The sequence below is a fragment of the Echeneis naucrates genome, chromosome 10 (assembly GCF_900963305.1).
Source record: "Echeneis naucrates chromosome 10, fEcheNa1.1, whole genome shotgun sequence".
NCBI classification, from domain to species: Eukaryota; Metazoa; Chordata; class Actinopteri; order Carangiformes; family Echeneidae; genus Echeneis; species Echeneis naucrates.
The window spans coordinates 25,656,045-25,675,797 of record NC_042520.1 but is presented as its reverse complement, the minus strand read 5'-3'; the positions used below and the strand labels follow the sequence as shown (position 1 = coordinate 25,675,797).

Below are 19,753 nucleotides of genomic sequence, written 5' to 3'. Positions count from 1 at the left end.
CTGGATCCCGGAACAGACTCAAATTGTGTTGTCCTGGAGGCGCCGTTCTCTGAGATGAAAAGCTAGTTTTCAGACACTTTGACCGCCGCTGTCGGCACGGAAACAGGCACTGATACATAAAAACCCAGAAAAGGCACCGACAGTGAGGCGACGCTGAAGTACTGGTCCCTGAAGTTGAAGAGAGACAGTAGAGCAAGGTGTTAACACCGGATCCTGAGGCCCGTTTAAACCTGGTCATGGACCGACACCGGTACTTTATCTTTAACCAGAGGAGCGTACTGATCCTCGGGATCCTCCAAATCGCCTGTGCTGGTGTTTGTGTGGTCTGTGGCTTCATGGACGCTGTTTTCCGGAAGGACACCCCGCTGAGCACCTCTAGGATGCCGGTGTGGGGGGGACTGGTGAGACATGGGTTCTTATTATAAACTGTTGTTGCCCTTACCGTTACTGATGCTATCTGGAGCAATCACGTCCGAAACTGACCTAAATTAGTTCCACCTCAGCGTGTCCAGCAGCATGTGGTCAATGGTTTACATGTTGAACATGGCTATTCTTCCCGCTTGCTGGTGTCACTTAACTGTCCATCTCTTGCAGATCATGGCGTTCCCGGCTATGTTGGCTCTGTTCGCCTCCCAGAGGAGAAACTCAGTGCTGGTAAGTTTTGAAGGAGAGTTGATCTTTCTCTGAGTTATTAAGACCAGAGACCAGGTTACCCTGACCCTCAGGCTGGGGTTAGGAGTTAACCCTAACTCTAACCCCAGCAAGCTGCAGAGCCATGAATGTGAAGTAATCAGTCACCCACTCCAGGTCAGTGTGATGCTGGAAGCAGCTGTCTGCTGCCCTCCCTGCCCATCTTACTGTCTCCTCCCCCCCACACAGGTGAGTTTGATGGTGGCAGCAGCTGTCCTCTCCTGTGTGACCGCTCTCATGGTATCTGGCTATGCTAGTTTGACACTTACATATGGGGAAGAGGATGAAGATATCTTCCACCACCATGCCAGGCCACAAGTGGTAACACTGCACTCAGATTTGTGTAGTCCTCCAAACCACATCTTTATCACAGATCACTGTTAGTTGTCTGTTACTCACATGAATGGAATATTAATGTCATAATAATATGCTCATCTTTTTATTGTAAAAATGCACCTTGATAAGCTTAATTGAGTTTCATTTATCAGTTTGGATTTGCGGCAGGGACAACGTGGAACCTCCATGTCCAGTACATCCCACAGCTGCGGCATTGCACAGAGATCCAGGGAACTTTGAGCCAACTCACACCCTGAACTGGTGGTTGCTCCTCAAGCAGTTGAACCACTGTTGCAGTGTAGCAGGGAGCATTGTCCGACTGAAAGAAACCACAGGCATTAGGATAGAATACCAGAGCAAGGATGCCACACTGTCACAATGGTTCATAAATGGTTTGAGAATCAATATCCAGCTCACTGCGTTAACTTGTATCAGAACTCTCCAGATCTAACCCAATACAGCACCTGTGGGACGAAGTCTGATCCATGGAGACAACACCTCACTATTTCAAAAACTTAAAGGATTTGTTGATAATGTCTTGGTCCAGATACCATAGCTCACTTTTCAAGTCTACAGTTTTAGGACTTTTTTTCTGTCCCAGAAAGCGACCTATACAATATTAGGCATGTGGTCGTAATAATATGGCTGATGAATGCTGCAGCGACTCACTGTGTGTGTCTGCTCAGACGTTTGTGCTTCATCGAATGGTGAAGGGGGCGAATGCCACCATCCTGCTGACCTGCACCATCAGCATTGGTCTCTCCTCTCTCATCACCTACATGGGCTGCCGCAGTCTGCCTCGCTGTGGCTGCTATGATACCAGAACTGGACTGGTAGGTCACCAAATTAAATGGCCTAAAATCGTACAATGTTGGGATGTCACAATACATTAAACTCATGATTCCTTAGAATTTCCCATACTAGGTTAGCAATATGATTTTATTTTATTTTATCCCCCCCCCCCACAATGAAATTGCAAAAAATAATGACTGAAAATTTTCATGTTTTTTTTTTTTTTTCCAAAACAAAAACAACATTAGTAAAGGATGGGTGCAACTGCGAAACACAAACTATGCAATGGATGCGTATTTAAATAAAATGCATTTAATTAGATTCATAAATATTTGGAAATTGACATAATATTCAGCATTTTGGCTCTCTACAGCACCATAGTGGATTTGAAAGGAAGCAATCCAGATGTGCTATCAGTATAGACTTTCATCTTTAATTTCAGGATATCTACATCCAAATCAGGTGAATGGTGCCGGAGTTCAAACACATTTTTAGATTTGCCCTCCACCTTTTCAAGGGACCAATTGGACAAACAAACATAATCTTAAATTATATTGTTACTTTTAATACTTGGTTGCAAATGCTTTGTAGTCAATGACTGCCTGTTGTATTGAGCCCTTAGATAAGACGCTGGGTTTCGTCCATGCTAATGCTCTGCCAGGCCGTGCAGCTGTCTTCAGTTCCCGCTTGTTCTTGGGGCACTTTCCCTTCAATTTTGTTTTCAGCAAGTGACTGCCCATTTGGATTCAGGTCATGTGATTGACTTTGCCATTGCAGAAATTTCCACTTCGGCATCTTAAAAAACTCTTTGTGTTGCTTTCACACTATGCTTTGGATCATTACCCATCTGCACTATGAAGTGTCGTCCACTGAGTTGTGAAGCATTTGGCTGAATATGCAAATGATGCATATTCCCCAAAACACTAGAATTCAACCTGCTTTCGTCAGCAGTTACATCTTCAATGAATATAAGAGGACCAGTTCAGTTGGCAGTCATTCATGCCCATGCCATTACATTACCACCATCATGCTTCACTGATGAGGTAGTATGCTCTGGATCTTCAGTAGTTCCTTCCCTTCTACATGCTGTCCTCTTCCCATCATTCTGGAACAAGTTCATCTTTGTCCATAGGATGTTGTTTTAGATGTTTCTTGGCAAACTAAAATCACGCATGCCTGTTTTTGAGGCTCACCAATTGTTTACACTTTGTGGCGAACCCTCTGTATTCATTTTAGTGAAGTCTTTTCTTCACTGTTGACTGGCACAGATTCATCTTCCTTCTGGAGAGTGTCATTGATTCCACCAACCTTTGCAAAAGGATTTTTTTTTTTTTTTTTACCAGGGAAAGGATTCTTCTGTCGTCAACCACACTTGTTTGCCATGGTTTTCTTGGATCTTTTGGCATTATCGAGCTCACCAGGACCAATCAGTTGATTTGGCTACATCTAATGTTTTTGCTATCTCTCTGATGGGTTTGGTTTGATTTTTCAGCCTAATGAAGACTTGCTTCACTGATAAGTACAGCTCTCTGGACTTCATATTGAGAGTTGACCTCTCCAGATTCCAAATGCAAATGCCACACTTGAAATTAACTATGACCTTCAACCTACTCCTTGTAAATGAAATAATGAGGAAATAACCCATACTTGGCCATGGAACAGCTGAGCAGCCAATTTTTAAAACTGAAAGTCTGCACTAAAAGCACATCTCGGTTGTTTCATTTCAAATCCTCTCTGGTGGTGTACACAGCCTAAATGCTGAAAATTGTGTCCTTTTTTTATTCATCTAAGGTAGGGTAGGATGTGTCCTCATCTTCAAAATGCAACTGAAATACTATTTTATCCTAGATAACAAAAATAAAGAAGAAATTGGATCGTTAAAACAGATCTCACATCAAAATAACTAAATGAATAATATATAATGGCCCTTGGCCCTTGCACTGGCTTTGATAAGTAGGGTTGCAAATCCACTTGTTTCCTCTATGGTGTCAGTGCATGCTGTGTCATGTTGGTTGTGCCATTTGTGTCAGTCACTACCCTCTTGAAATATTTGCATCCTGTATTTGTTTCCTTTGTGATCTTCTCACCCTTTTCATTTTTGAACACAGGGAAGCCAACATGCACTGTGCATCCTTAACTTCAAAATACCTAGCAACCACCACCATGACTCTCGTTCCACCTTAACCAATAAGTGACCATGACATACAACATCAGCATGTTGTAAAACAAATGTACTCAAAAAAGAGATTAGGCCCTTCTGGTGTGTAACGTGGACATGGCAATTATTTTTTTTATTGCTGCTGGTTATCACACTTTTCTATTGATTTTCAGTTGTCTGACATTTTTGCTTCCCTAGAAAGTATTTTCACTTTACCTATATTGTATTGAGTCTTCACATAACCATAGTCAGTGTTCCTAAATCTGTCTAGCTTTCTGTTATGCAGCCTCAGAGATAATGGCAGACTGAAACAGTTGACTTCAGCCTGAGGAGCCCCTTAGCAGTTTCAGTCCAGTCTTAACTGCAGCTCAGAGCATCCCTAGGGTCCTACTGAAATTATGAATCTGGAGTGGTGCTTTTAGCTGGGACCTGACACCACATTCTGATGTATTTTTACAGATGCATGAACTGCCTGGACTGTTGTGTCAGTGTTGCATCAATTCTTTGACACAATATGTTTTAAGCTTTCATGATGATTATCTGAGAGCACAGTGACTGATCATTGTGTATGTGTCATATCTGTCAGCTGTCTCACTGCTGTCACACTTAATGAGAACAACTCTGTTAATTCCACCAGGTTATTATTAAGACCAAGATTTGGTTCTGGGTCTACAGATCTATCTCACAATGATTAGAAATTCCTGGATCTACCCTTTAAACAAGATCATCACCATCATCCCTCAGCCATAACTGTGTTTGTACAGGACTTTGTGTGTAATCGTGCTAATACCACCTTGGCAGAAGTAATAAAAACCAGGACTGAGGCACTGAATCAAATCAAATCAAATCAATTTATATAGCGCCAAATCATAACAAAATTATATCAAGGCACTTACTAAGGCATCAAGACACATAGAGCAGGTCTCGACCAAACTCTTTATGGAGTTGGGAAATATATCCCTCCAAGAGCAAGCACTTAGTGACAGTGGCAAGGAATATCTTCATTTAAGAGACAGAAATCTCTGGCAGAACTACACTCAGGGAGGGCAGCCATCTGCCTCGACTGGTAGAGAAAGATGCAGTGAGAGTGAGCGTGAAGGATAGGAAGGGGGGTGGGCGGGGTTCGGTAGAGGAATGGAAAAAGAACAACAGCAGGAAGATAGCAGCATAACTTAAAAAAAAAAAAGGCAATTCAAACTTAAAGAACCCCTAAACCAAAAATTGAGTTTTTCAAATTATTAACATGTCTATATAGTGTTTGGGTTCTGCTACAAGACATTTCAGCTGCAACGTCTCTAGTGTGTGCCATAAATGAGCATTTTGGATTTTAAAATGCAGTTTCAAAACAAGATCTGAAAAAGTAGGATTCAGTTTTTCAGCTCCGCAGTTGGATTTCATACGTCACAAATCCTAGCAACCAATCCCGTGGATTTTCTTTCCCAGTTCGTTTACATAATATATTCAAAGACTGGAATGCGGGAGCAACGTAAAACAGACAGCGATGGCGAACGCTTGCTCTGTGTTTGGGTGTGGAGAGGCTAATCGTGATACCAGCCTTCATCTTTTTCCAAAGGATCATACCATGCTGGAGAAATGGTTGCAATTTATTTGGAATGATTATGTTTTATATGGGGGGCAAAGGATCAAGGATTAATCAAGGATAAAAAAATGACAACAAAATTAATGCATTCATATCTTTCTGAACTGGCTTAGTTTGGCTCATTTGATCCCAATTTCATGTTTCAGTCTTTGTGATAGAATATTATGGTCAATCTCAAATGCAGCACTAAGATCTAACAGGACAAGAATGACAGGACAAAAAAGATTCCAATCACAAAGCAGGCTTTAAGGTTCATTCAGAAGCAACTGCAGCAATATTACTAATAAATATGATACTAAAATAACAAATATAAAAATCATTGTAGCTGCAATTGTTGAGCAGAAAGATGTTGTAGAGATTATTTACATGTAGGACAGAGACAGGAGGAACAAACACAGACTACAGGAAAGGGAAGACACAAAATTAATGACATGTAGTAGTGTTCTATAAATGTGATGTATAAGCAAAGAATAGTGTGACGTGTTGAGGGCATGGTTCAGCAAGCTCCAGCTCATGGAGTTCTTGGCTATTAGGCCCTACCTTCTCAAAGTGATGTTTGATCAATATTGGGCCTAATGTGTCCCCCCTGATGGACAGATGAGACAGCATTTGGGGTCAGTCAGAATATAGACTGGATTCCCACAGATGCCCTATTCATACTGTGGGAGGAACCCCATTTTATTTTAATCTTTCCTCTCTAATATCAATGAATAATCCAAGATTTTCTGCAACTGACCTGACCATTGTGTGTGTGTATGTGTGTACACTACAGGAGACATTGGTCCCTCAGTGTGACCCTGGGGACACTGAGTTGGTGTGTACTTGGCAAGGTAAAACTTCTCTTGCTGTAGTGTCTGATCAGAAATGATCAGTGGCCCTTCAGGGCTTCTGTAAGGCTGCAATGAGTGACACACATAATTCTCCTGTGTCCAGCAGGTGTTGATGACAGTAGGCTCTTTAATGCTCCAGCTCAGCTGACTGACCAGGGCCCCCCTGAGGAGGAGGAGGGGCCCTCCAACCTGCTTCCCTACAGCAGACTGAAGTGACACAGGCAGGAGGAGGATGGAGACAGTGCATAGCTAAGAACTGGGGTTTGATCACGTCTTCTTGCTGATGGAGTGAGGAGCTATAGAAGAATTATGGATGGGAGCAGTTCTTTGACCAAAAAATTTTATTAGAGCTGAATACGTGTGGGCTGCATCAGAATGGCTCTCATCTAATTTCTTGACTAATTGACCTTTAGATCTTTCATGTGCTTAATAAATAAAATCTGGCTGATTTCTGAAGAGGCCACCAATGTAGCTTTCTTAGGGCTTTTTATTGCAACACAGCAAAAGGCCTTCAGCCATCTCCTCTGTCCCTGAAATTCACTTTGCACTGAGAGGTATAGTTCGGTCAGTCATGCTGTGGTGGATGGTGGCTGGAACAGCCCACTACCTGCTGACATGACAGACTCCAATTCACTCTTTCACTGCAACTGGTTCAGGGCCATTTAATTCAATGAAAATAGTTAAGTATTTGGCAGAGTAGGGACTGTTTCAAAACCTAGTACAATCTGAAGCAACAAGACATACCCACTATTCAGCTCAGCAACTCTACTAAGACCATGACTGAATAGTCAAAGCAGCTTCTGACAAGGAAACAAGTTTAACATTTGCAACAAAATAACTTTAACGTTTAATTTTAAACATTTAATAGTCTATATTACAGGTGTTTCATAATAAATGTATTTTATATTCAAGAGCTACATTTTATCTTCTCGAGGGTTGAAAGCGCTTACAGTTTAGTAGTCTAATTCAGACTACAATGGTCACTGGTTTCTAATATTTCAATCTTTGGGAAGGCTGTGAGATGTCTTCTTGATGACCTATGATTATGATTCTTTTTCTAATATATCTACCTTTTTAAAAGATTAATAAACTTTGGCTTTAGACTGTACAGTTGTTTGCCAGTGTTGTGTAACATGCTTAAGCAATACATCAGGTTCTTTGCGTCGGCCCGAAGAAAGCCCCTCAGCTGTGGTATGAGTGTATACCACGGCCTGGTATTGCTTTTATAAAACAGTTACCAATAATGGAAATATGAAAGAGGAAAAGACAATCTATTTTATGTAATTTTTAATTAATCATACATATTATCCAATGAAAAATAGTCCCACTTTTCTTGATGTTAGCTCTATATGTCGTCTTTTCCTCAGCTTTTTTTTTTTAAGGAGAAAGTCACTGTTCAATCCACTCCACCATTGTCAACCCTACCTGGGGGTGAAAATTACCCATTAACATATGAATTCAACTAATTTAGTCTATTTGTTACCTACCTACTGTAACGGTTGGTTGTTGTCATGGAAACATAGTTGCTTCTCTGACAATAATGACAATGCTGAAGAGGAATACACAACCAATGTAGTTTTACTAATAATAATAATAATAATAATAATAGTAGGGACTATTTTTTTACTATCAGGCCTCACTTTTCTCCGTCTCCGGATGTCAGCTCCGCGTCGGCTTTTTTAATTTTTTTAAATTTTTTTTTGGGGGAGGACGGGGGAGAGGCACTCCTCAAACCATCCATCGTTAGCCCTCTCCACAGATCAAACAGATAATGATAATGGTTGGTGTCATGGATACATTGTTGCTTCCCTGACGCGGAATGATATGCTGTTATAAGGCTTTAGAATAGTAACCAATCAGATTGCAGGATTTCACCTTTCCGTTTTATAAAATATATGTCAATATATCAGGAATATACATTACCAGATTCAAGGGAAACTGCTAACTAGAAAACTAAATGTTACAAATTAGGTTTCAAAAGTGCTTACAACCTGCTGTCATAATGTTTTCAAAGAAGAAGCTGTATTCAGTCTTTTAATTAATGGAAACACACTGTGCTTGTCCTTTGGGATAACAGGGATCCTTTACTGAGACATTACAATTAAAACCAAACTGACTCCAACCAGCCACTGATGATCATAAACAATAGTGACAATACAAATAAAGACCACCACGAACCCTTTCCATATGATTCAGTAGCACATCTTGTCCCGAAACAGTCAAAGACTGTGTTGTTGGCTGCATGAAGGGTGTATGCTGATGCTGCAGTAAAGCAATTGTGTATCTGACAAACTACTTCTCACAGGTGATGAGACATTCCTACTTGTGTCTGAGCTCCTCTTGGATAGCAACATGGCACTGAAAACTGTTTGGGTCAAAATTCACATTTTACATTTCCACTGATGTTACTACTACCACCCCCTTCAAAAAAAAAAAAAAATACATTCATTCATTCTTCTTCTATCGCTTATCTGTTTTGGGCTCGCATGGGGAGGAGGTGGAGCTGATCCCAGCTCACACAGGGGCCATCACATAGAAACAGACAGAGAGAAACAACCACTCACGCTCATACCTACAGGCAATATAGAATCACCAGTTAACCTAAACATGCATGTCTCTGACATGTCAGTGGGAGGAAACCCACACCCAGCCCCCAACTGATAGAACCAAATCAAATGTTTGTTGTGATCCCCAAATTCAGGAAATGATCCTGAAAATTTTGCCAATCCCACCATGTTCTGAAAAAAAAAAAGAAAAATATATGTATTATTTTAAAATATTTAGTGCTTTTCCAATTGCGATGCCATTTATGCTAAATATACCCATTTCTTTCTTGACCTCCATTCTTTCCTCAGGCCCCTCAGCTTCAATATAATTTGCCCTGTGCAGCCTGCAGCTGAAGTTGTCACCATCTTTTACACCATTTCCTCCCTTAGCAGCTGCTACAGCCCCAGCTCCCAGTCTCATCACCTTCATCATGCATCCCCTTGCTCAGGTTGATGGTGCCTCCTGATCCCCCAGACAGCTGGCCTAGAACCAGAGGTTTCTGAGATTTCAATTTGTGGGCCACTGTCATAAAAATTGCTTCAACATGGTCACTGTTTCCACCACCACATCCTCCATCTCCTTGGCTGTTTGGGTTTTTAGCTGATGTCTCAAACAGGGGCATGGAATGAGCATCTGCATACTGCTGCGCCACATCTGTGCCCACTTGGATGGAGTCTTGAAGGTCGCACTTGTTTCCAACCAGGATTCTGGGTACCTCTGTGCCCAAAGCATGCTGCTTGCACTCCTCAATCCAGGCAGGGAGGCTGCGAAAGCTCGTAGCATTGGTGATATCATACACAAAGACAACAGCATGTACATTGCGGTAGTAGTGCTGCACCATGGACTTCCTAAAGCGCTCCTGGCCTGCAGTGTCCCACAGCTGGATCTGTGGAGGACAGACATGAAATGGAACAAATCCCAGTAGAGCAGTGGGGTGGATTTGAGAGGTGTAGTATGTGGAAAATAGCAAAGAAACATAGGGGAACAAACTGTAAGAGATTTTCCATGAGGTCAGAGCTTTTACAGTAGCCAAGATTAACCCAAATGAGCATCCCTACCCACCTGATCAATGAAAGCACACAGTGGAGGGTCAGGGGCTACCACAGCATTCCACAGGCCTCCACTGTTCAATACACATTGATCAGCCATATCACAGTCAGATTTAGATTCTTGATTACATTTATTTTAACATTTGCTCAATGTAGAATGAGTATGTACCCCAACAGTCTGCATTCAAAAATATGGACATTTAAATAAAGGTTCACATTTGTCAGTTTGTAGTCTGTGGCACAACCTCAAAATAAAAGCAGCATTTTCCACACTGGCCTTTGTGAGCTTCATAGTGGTGAGGTGCTGTATGTTGAACTAAAATGATTGCAGCACAGAAAAGAAAGACGTAAAAAGGGATGCTTGCACAAGCATTGACCTGACAAGATTTTCTGTGCTACTCCAGCCCAGACACAACAACAAGCCTGTGACAGGATAAGTACCTGGGACTCTAAGTCAAAGCAGAAGTACAAATTAAACTGTTACAGAATCTGGGGTTTTGCAGTCAAATTCAAAACGCAAACAAGCTGAAACTTTGGAAATGTAGGATCCTGGTGCTTGGTCCAGACTTTGGACTGATATCTGGATATCTAAAACTTTTAACTGATTTCATCTTCGTGATTCTTCTGAAGGGGAAAATAAATTTCTGGAGGAGCCCTGTTAGGCTGTGACATATGTTGGTATTTGCACTTACTAGCATCATAATGGTTTTAGGATGATACTAGTAACTGGTTTTCACTTAGAGCCTCTGGTTATTGAGCCAGAAAAAGCATGTTGCCATCTGAGCGAATACGCGGAAGTTACCACAAACCCTTGAGCAAATCACTAGCCCTCCGTTGGGCCGCTCAGATACCCAGAGAGGACCATAGCACCAGCTCCCAACTCTACTGGATCTGTAGAGTGTCCAGTGGTCTATGACATCACTGCACACCTTTATTTTCTCGCCGTCAATCTCAACCAGCCTCTCCCTGAAGTCCACCCCGATTGTTGCCTCGGTCTTCTCGGGGAATTTGCCGGCGCAGAAGCGGTAGGTAAGGCACGTTTTTCCTACTCCCGAATCCCCAATCACGATAATCTTGAAGATGCGGGTCCTTGGCGGCGGAAGAGTGGAGCTCGTCAGAGACCTGGAGAGTTCAACCGACGACCCCCCCTCCGCCATATCAAACCTACGAGGTGGACTATCAACGGGCTGAGCTCTTCTCTGCAGCGGCTCCTGCTCCTGGAACGGTCACCACTTTGAGAATAAGTCCAGAAACGTATGCGATATTCCGGGTGTCTATTCGAAGCAGCGTTGCTCCCCGGGCGTCTTTCCCCACCTACTAGTGTTTCCAACAAACACTCCCAGCCCACAGCTGTCAAGCCACGTATGTTGTTGTCAAGGAAAGTCTCTTCTCGCGAGATACATCTTGCAGAGCGTTCAAGGACCGTATGAAATTAAGAAAAGTGGAGTTTCATTCAAAAGTCCGTTTAACTCGAAGCTGATGAATCCAGTTTCTCTTCAGTTTCAGATGATGAGCCACTGACAGAATCTTTTTGACCTCAGCTGGTGTTTTCACTAAAACAATGTTGTTTCGCGGTGGTGTACTGTAGTTGTGGGGAGTATTTTTATTTGAATTATTTTATTTTATGGCGACTTTCACTTTTACTTCGCTACATTTCCAAAATAAAATGCATACATTTACTAGACTATCTTCGTTATTCGTGACAATTATTTACTTTAAGACATTTTAAACCTGGCCCCGCTGTGGCTAGATGCTGGTGCTCTCCCCCTATCATAATTGACTCGACGGCATGGTCCCATAATTTGCGCATTGCTTCTTTGTTTTCAGCCAGCGCCAACCACCTCCTAAACGCATCCTATTCCATCCATTTGTCGTTAAATTTGCACGTCTCCATCTTTGCATGTTGAACCGCTCACTTCAGTGCGGCTATTAATCGTGGAGTCTCTCGTTTACTACACGGTCTTTGTACTAAGTTAATCAGACAAATAGCACACTACGTTTTACGGTCAACCACAGTGCTTTCCCATCGGCATTTAACGCACCACCTGAAAATGTAATCCCAATATAAATAAATTTATGCTGCTGAATTTAAGGCCTTCATTATTTTAATTTAAGACTTTTTAAGGACCCGCGGCGGTGACTGTCTAGTCGATGGCCAGTTGCATGTTATATGTTAATCGCTTTATGTCAAACATGCTTTCACAGGCCCACTGCTATTACTATTAAAAGATTAGAAAAAAAAAAAAAACAAAGCAGACATCTCGTCCATGTACTTTTGCAATCCGATACCCGCACCGTAAACATTAACGATACGTTAATACAGAGGTAAGGTGATGTGGCATCCTCCCCAAAACACTCTGAAATTGGCAAATGACAGTTTGCAGACTCCCTGTTAGTGATGAATGAGTTTAAATAATGTCTGAGGGCTTACGCTGAGAACAAAGTTTACTGTACTGTATAAAAAGAACATTAGCGGAGCCTTGATGGGCATCAGTGCTGTCAAGCCCCATGTGTACGATCTGTAACTGAGGAACATGTCTTGAGTTTACCTTAGTATTTACATTGCTTTGCATTTGGTTTCTCGATCATCTCATGGTTGCATGACCACGAGTTTTAAACCAAGTAACCGAGGTGAAGTTAGTTTTAAGTTGGATATTTGACAGACATTCACTCCGGATAAACCCTCCAAGGTAGTCACTGCAACATTTCAAACGCACCCATATAGTAGACTTTACATTAAACACAAGGAGACAAGACGGCAACAGCGTGTTCCAACTTTCTTTTTTCAAAATAAAAAATTGTAATTTAGAGAAAACACAAAACACTTGTGTGACCAAAAATGGACCAGACTCAGTGATTACCTTCCTAGTAACAAACTTTCGCCCTGCTCTACAGATAATATCCAACTAGGCCAGTGAGCAGTGATAGCTATCATGTCTTTGGGGTCATCAGGTGGGAACCTCCTTTCATCGGTGTTTCGTCTAGTTAGGCCCACAACACCTCCAGGAGGGTAAACAGTGATCACTGGCATCCCAGAGTCACCCCCCTAATGCCAGCCATCACCACTCCTCACACAAAGACACTATCTCAAACAGCACCACTGACAACTATTCTGACCTCTCACCAACTGAACCAGTGAAAGCGGGGTGGGGATACAGACCCTGGTTCAGGTGGGGGGCATGAAAGTATAGAGGGTGCAGGAGGTGGAGGACAAGCTACACTAGCAAGTTCAGCAACCAAACTCACCTGAACAGACCTATACTCAAACAAAATCAACACACCAACACAGGCCAACTTACCTGGGCTAACTGCATGGTGTCAAAGAGGCACAAACACAAAGACAACTATCTCAAGCAGCACCACTGTCAACTACTCTAACCTCTCACCAATTGCACCATATATACTACTGTGTTTAAAGGCAGAAAAAGCAGACAGTGTCAAAAAGAATCAATATGTTTCAACACAGGTTTTGTGTTGGAACATATTTCATGATATAGAAGCTATTGAGCTAAAATGCTAAAATGTAGATAAATAAAAATCATAAAAAATATTTACAGATCTAAAATGGAAAATCAAGAGGCTTATTTCATGCAGCCATTGGAGTGCTATCAGGAGTACTATCATCCCACACTGATTTTGAGTGAAATTATCATATGACCAGGAAGCTATTGAGCTAAAATACTAATGTTTACAGTAAAAAAATCATACAAAATATTTACAAATCTAAAATGGAAAACCAAGAGTCATATCTCATGCAGCCAGTGGAGTGCTATCATACCACACTGATTTCAAGTCATTTGATCACATGACCTGGACACTATCTAGCTAAAATGCTAATATTTACAGTAAAAAAAAAAAAAATCCTAAAAAAATATTTGGACCCAGGTCTATCTCATTCATGTTTTTTCAGTCATTTGGTCACATGCCTTGGGCAGTGTGTAATTGGAAATTGTCCCCAAATTTGTAGGACTGGTAATTTTTGTCCAGAGGATAAGATAAGATAGGGGGAGCTTATCAAGAGAGTCCATCACAAAGCCATCCTTCTTAACAAGTTTATCCAGCCTCCTTGCCTGCTTTCTTCCAACACTTCCTCCCCAGCAGACTGCAGCATAAAATAGAACTGTCACAGTTCTGCTCTGCTTAGCCAGACCCCTCATCAGCTAACTGCTTCCACCTGCTGCTGTCACCTTCTCACCATCTCTAATCAAGTCAGTATATATGCAGCTTCACTCCACTTACTCCTTGCCAGATTGTTCCTGGTCTCATGCCAGACTCTCCAGCATTTATTCCAGGACTGCTTACCTGGTATCCAACCTGCCTCCGACCTTTGCTTCACGTCTCTGTCCTGGTAAATCCACTAGCTTTCTGTCCCTGACTACGAGTATTGCCTGCCTGTTTTCTACGACTCGTCTGCCTGTGGCTGGGTGGCATTCAGCCTGTTTGTGCTCAGTCAAGCCTGTCCTGTGGTCCTACACTAACCTGCTTACCTGGCACCTGGGATACCTGGGTTTGAGTCCTGCTATAATTACCTGCTCTGCTTCTTCTGGTTGCTGTTTTCCAGCTAAGACTGAATTCCAAAGACCTGGTTCATTTGTGCTACAATTGGGTCCACTCTACACCCTTGACAAGAACACTTGCTGCCACAGACTGATAACACAACTGAAGCATCTTACTACAGATGATCAGAGATTTGACCTTCCTCTGGAAGAAAGGGCATCTGGGTTAAGGGACCATGCCAACTTGTTATCCACGTGTACTTCTAGCTCTTTGGAACCACCTCAGTGTCCCTCCACAAGAGTTCACAAAATAATTTTTTGTACTTGGAAAAAAAAAAATAGGAGTTTCAATGTGAGTCTATCAGTCTCACCCATCAGTAACCAGTTAGTTACGTGTATAGCTTTTCCCTGTGAACTGCGCACATTTCTTTTCACCTTATGCATTTTGGCTGTCAACACAGACTTCTATAGAATAACTTTTATTCTGAAATTGAGAAGCTCAGGTAGCCTTTCTGGACAGCACCAGAGGGCGGGGCTGTGATTAGAAGCAGGAGACTAGAGGCTGAGATTTGAGGCCACTGGTTATAGTAATACATTCTTCAGTAACAATTTGTTAACTGTGGGCTTGCTTATCGGGCGCTTCAAAAAAGGGCAGAGACAGAGGGCCGTAAACATATTGGGGTGGGGGGGAGGAGATAAATTTCACATCAGACATTTGGACATCAGTCACACTTATTGTGTTTAAAACCACCAAAAAAGAGTACACTAACTGGCTGTAAATCATCTGGAGTCCAGACAGCAGTGCTTAGTACAGGTAATAGCCTAGAACTTCAATTTGTTATTTTTGTTTATGTATTTATTGGGAGTTGGCAAGCTGTCGCAATCATGTTGTTTCCATATTTACATTTTACATGAGAAGCTGCAATGCCCCCCCCCCCCCCCCAAAAAAAAAAAATAAAAAAAAGAAAAATACAAAAACAAAACAACGTAAGGCCTGGGACACACAACCTGCATGCACCTGAAGAGTGCGTGTGCGTTGCGTGACAAACACATTGTCTTTTCCTCTGACAAGAAGTCATTTATTCATTCATTCAGTAAATAGTGATTATACGATCGTATAAGCTCGTTGTACTTTCCGACCACCACAATAAGTTTTGTGTCATCCATCTTTGAGTCCGAAAAGTGAAGCATTGAAGGAGAAAGCTGTCACGTGATTTTTTTTTTTTTATATTATTATTTTTTTATTGGCCTTCGTTCAACGATGGGGGGACAGAGAAAGAGACAGAGCACATCTGAAAAAGGCTGCCTTTACCCGTGCATTGTTACGTTATGTATTGCTATTTTTTTTTTACGAAAGCCAGCAGAATAAAGTAGGTTTCCACCATAGAGTAGTTTCAAGGCGCAATACACGCCCGTGTCAATATTTCATAAGTTATAAAATAAATTATTTTCTAATACGTGCCATTGAAACACACCTTATGGCATTTGACTACGACATCGACATATATTATTGATGACATAGTTTCTCTATGAGTTTGAACAGGTCGACTTCTACATGATTGCAGATCCCGGTGGGGATGGGGGGGGGTGTCTCCTCAGTCCCCCAATAAAAATACCGTAAAGTACTCAAAATTGGACAAATCACGTTTGCGTCCCTCTCAATCCTGACATTCGATCTGGATCTTTAAATGTGTTTTCAGCGTTTTCCCTAACCCTAACCCGGCTCGCGGGCGAGAGCCCGAATCTACAAATGATGCGTCTGCTCTGATTCGTTAACGTGAGCGCCGAAATGAAAAACAGCAGCAAGCGCAGGCAGTGTGTCCCAGGCCTAAGACAGCAGCAGGTAGCAGTGAAGATGGACGTAATTGTTTCTCTCTCCTCTTAGCCATGGCTGCTGCGCTCAAGGGAAATTACAATCTCTGGAGACTTTACATAATATTTTATAGGTTATTGGCTAATAATTCATATATAATATTATTATATTCTTATATTTAAGCAACAGCCAGTCAGGTCGTGATATAGGCTCACAGGGGTGACTGGGATAATTATTCGGGGTCATCAATTTTTATTTTACCAGTTAACACAAAGTACAAACAAGCCAACCTGTTTTATCATAAGCAAACGTTTATTTTCATTGTAGATGAGACACAAAAAGGAAGGAGAAGGAGGATGAAGAGGAGGAAAGTTACACTGGAGACACAGAAGAGATAGCAGCTGTAGGACGATGTGACAGTCCAGTGGATGATGAACGTACACAGGATGAAGAGACTGACTACCGACATTGCAAACCAGGACAAGAAAAATTCAAAATTTTTGACACCTTATATCATGAGTTTCTGGAAGAGAATCAATGTTGTACACTTGTGTCTAAGTACCAGCATGTCAAAAAAAGGAATAGCCACAAAAAGGGTTGTCACTATTTCAGTGCTAATGCAAAATACACTTTTGATGAGTGTTCTCTAAGAGAAACAAGCCAAAATCAACAGGTACAAAATTGGGTATTCAAGTGATTCGCGTAGGTGCGGTTACACATGCAAAAAACATAAAGATTTCAACCAGTGAAGTACCCGTGCAGAGGGAAAATAGCAAAACCAATTAATAAAGGTGTCGGCAATTTCCACTATGCCATGCTCAAAGTTACACCAGTTAACAAAATAACAGCAGGCAACATAACACACAACCTGACAAAGGATGTTTTAAAGAAAATATCCTATAAAGTAAATAAAAGTACAAGGCTTCACAGTGATGTCATCCTGGAACTAACACTCACACAAAAAATCCAGGAGAGCAGCAGTCATGCTTCATTTAAAGGTTATCTTCAGCATCTCCAAATTGATTCATTTGCACTGCACTTGTACACAGAGGGTGGGCTTAACATTCTGACTGAGCATCTAAGAAAACCATCACCTGTCACTCCCTACCTTGATGCATTTTCAAGACCAGGCTTAAAACTTTCCTGTATGACAGAGTTTATAGTTAAAAAGTTAAAGTCCTCTACTCTTTAGCTATGCTGCTGTAGGCCTAGGCTGCTGGGGGAAGGACTGAGCTTCTGTCTTACTCTCTCTCTCTCTCTCTCTCTCTCTCTGTCTCTCCCTGTCTCTCTCTCTCTCTCTCCCCCTCTCCCTCTTTCTCTCCCCCTCCGTCTCACTCGCTCTCCTTTCCTCCCCCCTTGCATGCGCTGATAAGAACCATCCTTAAAAAACACAGTTTCACCCAGTTCTAAGCATTTATACTGCATTTACTAACTATGTTCTGCCAAAGTCTCTGTCTCTCCCAGTTCCTCTCCTCTCTCTCCCTGTCCTCATCCTGCAGGTGGTGACTCATTGCCATCCCATGTTCCTGCAACACGTGCTGGTCCTATATAGCATGAATTCAACTCAACTCCATGAACTTCATGCAACAACATGTTCCTGCCTACACCCCCCCCCCCCCCCCCCCCCCCAATGCCTGTCTCTCTCTCTCTCTCTCTCCCACTCTCAACCCAACCAGTCGAGGCAGATGGCCGCCTCCCCCGAACCTGGTTCTGCTCGAGGTTTCTGCCTCTTAAAGGAAGTTTTTCCTTGCCACTGTTGCCAAGTGCTTGCTCATCGGGGAATCTGTTGGGTCTCTTTAAATAAATTTATAAAGAGTTTGGTCTAGACCTGCCCTGTATGTAAAGTGTCTTGATGTAACTTTGTTATGAATTGGCGCTATACAAATAAATCTGATTTGATTTGCCAGAAGTAGCAGTAATCGAGTGCAAAGGACATGACAGCAACTTGCCCACAGCCAAGGGAAATTGAGCTGCCGACCAGGCAGCAAAGGAAGCCACAGGGTATCAGGTAAAACTGGTAATAGTGTGTTCTGAGAAAGAGATGGAACTTGAACCGGAGTTACAGCAATTGATCAGGCTCCAAAACGGGGTCTCACCACAAGAGAAATCACTGTGGAAGGCCAGAGGTGCCACAGAGGTGGAAGGACTGTGGAGGGGACCAGATGGCGACCCATACTCCCACCAGAAATCAGGAAAACAGCGCTCCAGGAAGCACATGGGGTAGGACGTGTGGGGGCAGCACAGATGATGAAGAACCTGGAGAATTGGTGGTACCCATTCCTAAAAGACATGGTAAAACACTGGATGAGGAACTGTGAACTCTCCACAAAATATAATGCCAGACCAACCATCAAACCAGAACCAAGTAAGTATCCTCTAGAAACAAAACCAGGAAAAGAGACTACACAGATATGGTGATCACAGTAAGGGGGTACAGGTACATGCTGATGTGTGTGGATGCATACACAGGGTGGCCGGAGGCATGGCCAACAAAAGGGAAGATGGTAAGTCTGCAATAAAATTCTTGATCAACCAGTATATCCCCAGTGATGGATTCCCGGAAAAGGTTTGTTCAGACAATGGAACCCATTTAAAAAATCAGGATCAGAGCTGGGACATGGGTCAGGTTCTGGTTCTGCAGGTTTAGTTTTCAGCCATAATAACACGTTAGGAGTCATTATCTAACATCACAGTTAGTCTGCAGCTGTTTAATGAAGGTATAAATGAACCATAAGGCAAATATCCTGCGTGGTTCCTCTGTAATCTCTGTTCCTATGTGCTCCTCTGATCAGAGTGATGTCCCTAGAAACAGTGTGTTGTACTTGACAACGGTCTTCCAGAACCATTTTACTCTGCCAATTACATTGACTGTCCTGTATTCACTTTGTAAATATATGCTAGAGCCTGATCATGATGAATGTGTAACTGTGACATGCAAATATTCCTTGTATTACCAATTACAGTCCACTTTTTTATCATCACCCCCGTGATGTCAAGCCTCAGCGTGGGAAAAGTCTGCCTTTCCACACATCCCGACATCACTGCCCCTGATCTGCTTGATCAGGCAGTGAAGAAAATGAAGGACTTTAATAGACATTAGTAAAGAATCTGGTGTTTGTTCCATTGGTCCATACATTTATCCAGGTCATGCTGCAGAACATTACTGAAGCTAAATTTCAGTAAGCCCTGGTGTTAATGGCTGCCTACTGAAAAGTCCAGAGTCTCTCAGGTCTCCAAAAACTTGCACGCCTCACCCCACGTGGTGGGAAATTGTTCTGTTATCTAAGTAACCCTACTTCTTTAAAACGGGTCTTCAGCGCTCGAATACTCATCTTAATGTTGTGAATAGGCGACAGCGTGTCAACTATCACATCATATTTATTTCCGGCATCAAAATATTGTTTGATAATAGCGAGTAGGTAGTGCCGCTCATGTTTTGAGA

General features: G+C 42.2%; 2 protein-coding genes across 4 annotated transcripts; one reads left to right on the top strand and one right to left on the bottom strand.

Moving 5' to 3' along the window:
- The first annotated feature begins 20 nt into the window (after positions 1-20).
- On the top strand, positions 21-7,581 carry LOC115050089 (uncharacterized). 2 transcript variants are annotated; one of them, XM_029512823.1, is made up of 6 exons: positions 21-401; positions 595-654; positions 880-1,011; positions 1,713-1,859; positions 6,349-6,406; positions 6,513-7,581. In XM_029512823.1, exons 1-6 carry the CDS (start codon positions 237-239, stop codon positions 6,620-6,622), a joined length of 672 nt encoding a protein of 223 aa, XP_029368683.1. In that variant the 5' UTR covers positions 21-236; the 3' UTR covers positions 6,623-7,581. The 2 variants fall into 2 exon arrangements, with proteins under 2 accessions (XP_029368683.1, XP_029368682.1); XM_029512822.1 differs by having other exon boundaries at positions 6,510-7,581.
- On the bottom strand, positions 7,205-11,339 carry rab33ba (RAB33B, member RAS oncogene family a). Of its 2 annotated transcripts, XR_003841168.1 has the most exons (3): positions 10,932-11,339; positions 9,229-9,839; positions 7,205-9,144 (listed from the first exon to the last, which is right to left on the bottom strand). XR_003841168.1 is itself a non-coding variant. In XM_029512820.1 (2 exons), the coding sequence occupies exons 1-2, from the start codon at positions 11,157-11,159 to the stop codon at positions 9,339-9,341; spliced, it is 729 nt and encodes a 242-aa protein (XP_029368680.1). In that variant the 5' UTR covers positions 11,160-11,339; the 3' UTR covers positions 7,205-9,338. The 2 variants fall into 2 exon arrangements, 1 of the variants encoding a protein (XP_029368680.1); XM_029512820.1 differs by having other exon boundaries at positions 7,205-9,839.
- Between the last annotated feature and the right edge of the window lie 8,414 nt (positions 11,340-19,753).

Bases quoted from the DNA above. Each gene is read 5' to 3' on its own strand.
- rab33ba (XM_029512820.1), bottom strand. From the start codon at position 11,159: ATGGCGGAGGGGGGGTCGTCGGTTGAACTCTCCAGGTCTCTGACGAGC. The intron at 9,840-10,931 runs GTGTGCAGTGAT...TGTCCTCCACAG, and splicing joins TTGACGGCGAGAAAATAAAG to ATCCAGCTGTGGGACACTGC.
- LOC115050089 (XM_029512822.1), top strand. From the start codon at position 237: ATGGACCGACACCGGTACTTTATCTTTAACCAGAGGAGCGTACTGATC. The intron at 402-594 runs GTGAGACATGGG...CATCTCTTGCAG, and splicing joins TGCCGGTGTGGGGGGGACTG to ATCATGGCGTTCCCGGCTAT. The intron at 6,407-6,509 runs GTAAAACTTCTC...TCCTGTGTCCAG, and splicing joins GTTGGTGTGTACTTGGCAAG to CAGGTGTTGATGACAGTAGG.